Genomic DNA, 8,593 nt, shown 5'->3' with positions numbered 1-8,593 from the left:
TTTGGACTGCAAGGTTGGTTTGAACCACAGGTCAGCAGTGTAAATCCACCAGCCGCTCCTCAGAAACTATGAGTGGGAACCAACTCGGTATTTAAAAACATATTCATAATTATATATATAAACCCCAAACAAAAGCACATCTGTATCTGAGCCATGCCTTCAGAACCCTGCCCTTGACAATCAGGGACTCTGGCAAGGAACACAAGGTAGTACCATTACAACAAGTTTTAAAGGTGCGTGTGTGTGTGTGTGTGTGTGTGTGTGTGTGTGTGTGTGTGTGTCTGCACCTTTCTCCTCTCTTTCCCCAGGATTCACTGTTTTGAAGGCAGGTGCTCGAAGGAAGAGTGGGGAGAGGGGGAGGCAATACCTATCACTAGAAACTGTTGCTCACAGTTCTTACCAAGTTTTTTTTTCCAGTGTACCAGGCTGCAGAATGACTGGTGTGATACACTTGTTGCCTCCCGTTTTGTTGTTACATTCTTGTTTTATTACATTCTTTACAAAAAACAAAAAACTGTTGCTGTTGAGCTGATTATGACTCATAGCAACCCTATAGGACAGAGTAGAACTGTGCCTAAAGCTCTGTGTTGTTGTGAAGTGCCATCGAGTTGGTTCCAACCCATAGCGACCTGTATAGGGTTTCTGAGGAGCAGCTGGTGAGCTTGAACTGCCGATCTTGCAGTTCAAACGGCTTTGCAGTCTGGTGCATTAACCCACAGCGCCACACCAAATAGATCTATACTGGAAGAAGTGCAGCCAGAGTGCTCATTGGAAGCCAGGATGGCCAGATTTCTTCTCTCAGACTGCATACATACTGTCAGGAGGGACCAGTCCCTGAAGAAGGATATCATGTTTGTTAAAGTGGATGGTCAGAGAAAAAGAAGAAGACCCCCAGTGAAACGGATTGGCACAATGGCAGCAGCAATGGGCTCAAATGTAGCAACAGTGGTGAGGTTGGCCCAGGAATGGGCAGTGTTTCATTGTGTTATACACAGGGTCACTCTGAGTCGATAATGACTCGATGACACCTAATAGTAACAACAATCTATAATGGAAGCAGATCCACATATCTTCTCCATGGAATGACTCGTGGATTCAAACTGCCAACCTTTTGGTGAGCAGCTGAGCTCTTAACCACTGTGCCACAAGGGTGCCTTACTTTCTTGATGTTGTTGTTGTCTCATGGTGACCACGTGTGACCGAGTAGAAATGCACATAGGGTTTCCTAGGCTGTGAGTAGATCACTAGGGTCTTCTCTCCATCAGAGCTACTAGGTAGCCAATTAGCAGTCAAGTATGTAACCATTGTGCTACTTTATGTTCTTGATTCAGACACAAAAAACCAACCTTACTGCCATCAGAGTAGAACCGTCTATGGGGTTTCTGAGTCTGTAAAGGAGGCCGTCTCATCTTTCTTGCAAATAGCATCTGGTGGATTCAAACCATTGACCTTGTGATTAGCACCCAGACAGTTAAATCCACTGTGCCACCAGGGCTCCTTAGTAACATGCATACTGTGAAATTGTAATGTAAATTAAATGCCTGTTGGCACTGGCTGATTTGAACTCTTCTGTGATGTGAGACCAATCACTGTGAGATACAGTTGGTCGTGAAATAGACTTGGCAAGCTCTCTCCACAGGGAAATGCCACCACATGACTGAGACCAGCCTTGTGTAGGTTTCTCCATCTGGGTCATGTGTTTGCATCTTTGACTCATGATCATCTCTCTTAAGTCAGAAAACCAATATTTGGTGAGGGATTATTCTTATTGTTAATTGACAGTAAACTAGTTTTACCTCAGCCCATTCCTTCCTTTTCTTCTTGCCCTAATGTAGTGTGCTGTGGTGGTTGTTAGTGTCATTGAGTCAGTTCCGACCCAGCAATCCTGTATAGGGTTTCCCAGGAGCAGCTTGTGGGTTTGACTTGGCCAACCATGTAGTTTGCAGTCCAGTGCTGATCCTACAGCTCCACACCAGGAGTCCAGTGGGGCAGTACTCTTCCTCTTGGAGTGTTATCAACTCATAACCTTAATCCCTGCCATAATACACTCTTTAAATAAAGTACCACTGGTTGATTCTTCCTGTTTGCCTCTTGTGCTTTGCGTAAACAACAAACAAATGAACCCATTGTTGTCAAGTTGATTCTGACTGGTAGTGACCTGGTGTTGTAGAGTAGGCCTCCACAGGATGCTTTCTGGCTGTCATCTGTATGGAAGTAGATTGCCAAGCCTTTCTTCCACAGCTCCACTAGCTTCCAACCACTGACTGATATGGTACCAGCTCATCACAAACGTCTTCTGGCATGCAGGCACTTTGTGCTTTCTGGTCATTATTATAGTTTGTTCTCAAAACAACCCTCTGAGATAATTCTTTACTACCTATTTTATAGATAGAGAAACTTGGCAAAGGCCACAAAACTGATGATGATACAAGGACTTAAAACCCAATTCTGGTGACTCTAAAGGGGACTTTTCCCAGAGCAAGGCGTGTGAGCCTGAGGAGACTCTCTCGGATTCACAAAGAGTGAATGATTGCCATGATTCCTCCTCCAAGGACCAAATGGTGTTTTATAGCAGGGACAGTAAGGTAGAACGTGTGGCTCCGCCTTCTAGGACTTTGCCAATACCAAGTCACTGTGCCACGGGACAAAGCAGGCTGTGTTACTAATTTGTGCAGTCATGGAGGTATGGGCGACAGGTCTTAAAGGATGAGGTCCTGAGCCATACTGTGTTCTGAGGGAATTCGCCTTCTGTGTTGGGCTCAGTGTTTGACTGTAAGTGTGCAAACTATTTTTAATATGAAAAGCCAGATTTTATAGAATGTGGAACTGCAAGGTGGAGGAAGGGCTTCTAGTGAGATCCCAGGTGTGTAAATCCTGCCTCTTGGCAGTTAGATTGCACTTCCTAGGGCTCAGAGGGATATAAAAGTTGACACATTTATACAGATCTATAAAGATTGGTGGATTGTGCCTGAATTACAGTTGCTTTTGGAGCTGTAACGTTGAATTACCTGACTTTCTGCATTAAGGTTGCATTAACGTAGGTGTTGGCTTATTTGGAAAGCAAGGCAAAGGAAAGCATAGGATGAAGCTGGCTTTTGGAGTACATGAAGAGCTTTCATTTGATTTCCCAGGTGGTCACACTGAGAAGTCTTACTGAAGTTAGTACATAGGGCTCCCTCCACCCCCATACCCAGGTCACATGTAAGGCTGGGTTTGAACAATCAGCTGATGGTCTTTCAATGTTTATTTGCTCAACAGCTATTGGAGGGGATAAACTAATGTGCCTCTTTAACTTCAAAACAGGACATTTCTTTCAAGAATATATTGCAAGTAAAAAAAAAAAAAGAACATATTGCATGCAAAAAAAAAAAAGAAAGAATATATTGCATGCAATTTTCCAAGGCAGACAACTTCTTGGATGCCTATTATTTAAAGCCTATAATTTAAACTGTAGATCATAAATCACTCAGTCATTTCCAGTGGTCAGCATTATAGCCTGCCCTACAGTTTCAGAATCTCATCTGCCGCCATCTTCAGCCTCTGCTTGATTCTCGGCAGTGCTGGTAGGAAGGCCTGTGGTTGCATTGGACAGGTTTCCCGTGTGTACTGGCAAGACACGCTCAGTGGAGTTGGGGCTGTCCAGCTGGAGAAGGGTACCCAGCAACCATGTTCCTCTTTGCCCCACTGTGTTTCATCTAATCTATAGCTTTTTGTGGCTAACCCCTTTAATCTGACTGTGGTTACAGTGTTTCATACTTAAAGATCTAAACCCTTGGAGCAGAGTTTTTCAGTCTTGGGTAGTTCTTTACTGTGTGTGATTGTTCTGTGCTTTGTGGGCTATTGAGCAGCATATCTGTCCCCTGCTTGCTAGGTGCCACTAGCACCACCACCCCCTTCGGCTGTGCTAGGTATTGGGGGAGTCAAACTTGGCCCAGTTGAGAACCCTGCTTTATAGAAAGGCTCTCTGCCTGCTGAAACCCTTGAAGGCCCTGTCTAGAAGACTAGGTTTTGAGTAAGTAGTCCCCAACAAAAACATGACACCTGTTGACAAAAAGCTTTTAAGCAGAAAAGCTTTTAATTTTAGGAAGATATCTTATGATTTTGACTAAGATATGAGGCATTCTTGTTGTTAAGCACTGTGGAGTCAATTCCAACTTAGAGGGTTTCTGAAGAGCAGCTGGTGGGTTTGAACTGCCAACCTTGCTGTTACTAGCTGTTGCATTTGTTGTTGTCAAGTGCCACAGAGTTGGTTCCAACTCATAGCAACTCTGTTTAGGGTTCCTGAAGAGCAGCTAGCAAGTTTGATCTACTGACCTTATGGTTCAAACTGACCTTGGGGTATAGTGTGTACCCTACAGCACCACACTAGGACTCCAGTCCAGCGGATTGTTGTTGTTGTTAAGTGCCGTCAAGTTGATTGCGACCCTGTATAGGGTTTCTGAGGAGCAGCCGGTGAGCTTGAACCACTGACCTTGCCATTCAAATTGCTTTACAGTCTGATGCATTAACCCACAGTGCCATACCAGTCCAGTGGATTAGGAGACTAGAAATAGCTGATTCTTTAAATTGGCACACTGGGGAGACTCCAGAAGGGTTCTCTGACTCTTCCAAGGAAAGGTATTTGGGAGCAGAGCACTACTGGGCTACCTTGTGAGCACCTGCTCTGGCAGTTCTTTGTCTTGAGGATCCATGGCTGGGCCCTGTGTGCAGCTCTGGATGGGCATGAAATGGCCAGGAGCACAACCTACACTCAGGGCATGTAAGCATGATGGACAGGAGTCGGTCTTTCCTGTGCTCGTGCTGGGAGTTTCCATTCCCATAAAACCATATTGATTGGAATAATGGCCCTGGACCTGGGGTTTTTCTAGCTGGATTTTTTTCGTAGGTGATGGTACTTTCTTTTCCAATGACACGTGCAGAAACCCAGTATTAATAAAGCAGGTCAGATCCACATCTGGAGCAGGGTGAAAGAGCGGGCTTGGTTCCCCCCTGTGCCCACCCTTTCCCTCACAGCCACACGTCTAGAGTTTTTTTTCTTCTTCTGTGACCGGCTCTGTTACCACTGTACCATTACTACGTAATTTTTAGTCTCCATCTATGGAAGCAGATTCATGACTGAGAAAATATATGCATATATATATTCTTTAGGAGTGTTCTGATTTTTTATTATGGAAAAAATTGAATATGCACAAAATACAGAGAAGCAAATGAGGTGATCCTATCCCCCAGCTGTAACAGTTGTCATTATTTTGTCATATTTCTCTCACACAGTTCTTTAAAGCTCTAATGGATGAGAACTTGTTTTATTAAAGCACATATTCTGCCCACACTTTTCACCCCATTCCTTATCCCAGTTCATCTTGGGACCAGAATGTAATTTGCATTTAAGCTGTGAAACCTACATGTGGGATGCAAATTGGATCTAGCTTTCAGGCCTCCATGTATGAGGGGGGCTTCAGAAAGGTCTTGGAAAAAATCTGTTATCTTTCAATTCCATTTTCTCACAATCTTTGTGAAGCTATATCATTTTTCCTTGGTTTGTCCTTCACTCAACAACAACTTTGGGATACCTCCTACGGCAAGAATCTTAGCATATAATGGTGAGTAAAGTGGAACAGACCTGTCTTGTTAGAAAAAGAGGTTTTTAAGTTGCTTGTCTGGAAAACTGAGGAAAACAAGCCCTGTGCTGAGAGTCAGCCTGTGCCTGCAGAAGTGGCTGCCAAGGAAGAGATGGTGGGATGAGGATGGGCTTGGAGATTGGGGGGCATTCCCTTCATAGTATGCTGGTCTGACTTTTGAGTTGCTGGGGTTCTTGGTGCCGGATGATCTTGCAGGCTGAGTGCCTGTGGAACCTACAGAAGCAGATAGAGACTGTGCTGTGTGTGTGGCTTAGAAGCTATAGCATTGCATGGGACCAGCATCCTGGGGGGCAGCTACAGTGTGGTCAAGCTATTTGACTGGTTGCGTACCAATACCTGCCTTGCAGGGGACAAGTGAAACAGAGATCAGAGTTGGCACTCATAAAACTTGTTTCCTAATAGTTATTACTCTGCTGTTTTTATAAAAACAGTCCATAAAAGGACCTAGGAAAACCCTATATAAGAAAAATAAATCTACTGGGAACATTTATCTGACACCTTCCTCCCTTTCTTGATTCCTACCCCATAAGCCCTCTCATACTGCGGTTTATAGGCTCTCTCTTCATTTATTTATAGTCTGAAGAAAGGCTGATTTGTTTGTACTTTTGGTAGAATTACTTTCTAACAAATGTCCATTACAAATGGAACCCTGTCACTGTCCTATGTCTAAGTGAAACACAGATGTTTGAAGTTAAAGAAGAGCACCAGGACAAACACAACATGACAATGCAGGCAGTTTTCCCCGCACTTGTCTTTCATCAGCTGTAAACATTATATGGATGTTCCTCGGTATCTGTTTTTAAAGATTCTGTAGCAAATGCGTTTTCAGGACAGACAGTAAAATTTGAAACCATCTGATTTAGGCTTAGAAATACAAAGCAAGTGATTGCTCACTAAGTTTATTATGTGATAATGTTTTTCATGGATCATACTAAGAAGATGATGGCCTAATTCACATAATGAAATCAATGGAATATATTGAGTCCAGCTGCTTCCTTTGTCAAGAGATCAGAAGAACTGTATGGTACCCGGCTACCATTACTAAATGTTTTGATCAAAGATTCCATTGCAGAATCCTGATCAAAGGGGAGAAAATGAAGAATAGAATTTCTTTCTGTTCATGGGCTCTTCTTTCTAGATCCATGGAGGTTGCATTGAATTCCTAAACTATTGCCCTGAGGTAATGTTTAAACCTTAATCTAAAAATATTCCTCAACGTCACCTTAAAACCTTGAGTATCATGCTCTTTTAAGAACTATCCGTACAGGATCACATTAACAACAGCAACTGGAAAGATTAGGTAATGAACCTTAAGGGGCCAATTGAGTGTATGTCAGTGGGGGAGGAACCTCAGAAAAAGGATGGTTGCACAACTCAAAGAATGTAATCAATGACGCTGACATGTACATGTAGAAAATGGTAAATCGGTGTATATTCTGCTGTGTATATTCTCATCAACAGCAAAAATGGATTTTTGGGTTTTTTTAGTTTTTAAAATGAGCTACATTTTTTAATTAGCTTAATGGGCCCCTAAACTACCAGCGGTTCCGCGGGAGAAAGATGAGGCGATCTGCTCCCGTAAAGATTTACAGTCTCAGAAACCCTGTTAGGGTTGCTATGAGTCGGAACTGACTCCACAGCACATAACAACGGGCCCCTAAATATGCTGACCATAATGCAACACTCAATCACTTAGACTGACATGTATTTATTAGTTGCATTGTAGGAGGCATGAGCAGAATGCTTGAAATTGAGTTTCTCATCACTGAACATGCCCTGGGGAAGATGGGATAGCATTTCAGTCACATCTCTTTTCCCAAAATAAAGTACTTTTTTCACTTTAAGAATTGGTAGTAAATTATTAGAGATTGGTAAATCTTTTTGTGCTTTGAGTGCTTTTCAAAATTGAGTTGCATACATGGGGAAAAATGTTTATGTGCCTTTTTCCCCCTGCTTTTTTTTTGGCAGGAAATAGCTACATGTTTGCCAGACTACTACAAATGGACTCAGTACCTCTTTATTAAACTTTATGAAGCTGGACTAGCCTATCAAAAGGAGGTAAGTTAAAATTAGCTGCACTTTAAAAATTTTATTAATTTTCTCCATCTTAGGACACACCATTGTTAAGAAGAAACAAACCCTATTTGCACAGTAGTGTGAAAAGGAATAGTATAATATAAATATAATATAGTCAACTTTGTGACATTACTCACAGCAGAGCCAGAAAACAACTACATGTTTCACTGTTTCTCTGGTCAGTGTTTTGTTTTTTCTTTTTATGGGTATTGTTTCTGTTTCCACAGGGCCTAGGTGGTACAAACAGTATGGTCCTAACTACTAACTTAAGGTTCGCAGTTAAAACGCATGTAGCTGTACCAAGCAAGAAAGGCCTGGTGATCTGCTTCCATAAAGATTACAGCCAAGAAACCCATACAGAGCAGGTCTACTCTGGGGTACCCAAGGTGTCAGGAGTCAGAATTGGCACATTGGCAGCAAGTTTAGTTATTCAGTTTCTCCCTTTTTTTTTTTTTTGGTGACACAAATCCACAAGTAGGTGGGTTCATAGATCAGAGTTTATTGCCTCATACTTCTGGAGGCTAAAAGTCCAAATCAGGACTTGTTGAGTCCACCAAAGCAGGGCCTGGGCGTCTCATATTCTTAAATTCCCAGCATCCCGCACTTAGCGTCTATTCCCATAAAGGTCCTTGCATCAAAGGTGACATAGAGGAGGAATGCAGGCTTCTCAAAGCCCAGCTTTGCCACCTATGCCACGAAGTGTGATTTCTCATCAACTAACTGGGGGTGCCGCCAGTCATCTGTCAGATTGTCATACTGTAGTGGCTTGTGAGTTACTGTGATTCTGAAAGCTATGCCACCAGTATTTTAAATACCAACAGAGTTACCCATGGTGGACAGGTTTCAGATGAGCTTCCAGACGAAGACAAACTAAGAAG

At 42.8% G+C, this 8,593-nt stretch overlaps 1 protein-coding gene across 1 annotated transcript in view; it reads left to right on the top strand.

The window, feature by feature from the left end:
• LARS2 (leucyl-tRNA synthetase 2, mitochondrial) overlaps positions 1 to 8,593 on the top strand; it is a 255,884-nt gene that overhangs the window by 82,840 nt on the left and 164,451 nt on the right. Inside the window, exon 5 of the mRNA XM_006868824.1 lies at positions 7,608 to 7,697. Within this exon, the coding sequence (XP_006868886.1) occupies positions 7,608 to 7,697 (90 nt within the window). The remainder of the gene's footprint in view (positions 1 to 7,607; positions 7,698 to 8,593) is intronic.

This window comes from Chrysochloris asiatica, unplaced genomic scaffold (assembly GCF_000296735.1).
Source record: "Chrysochloris asiatica unplaced genomic scaffold, ChrAsi1.0 scaffold00124, whole genome shotgun sequence".
Classification (NCBI taxonomy): domain Eukaryota; kingdom Metazoa; phylum Chordata; class Mammalia; order Afrosoricida; family Chrysochloridae; genus Chrysochloris; species Chrysochloris asiatica.
The sequence above is the reverse complement of the archived record's forward strand: the minus strand, read 5'-3'. Positions and strand labels throughout refer to the sequence as shown.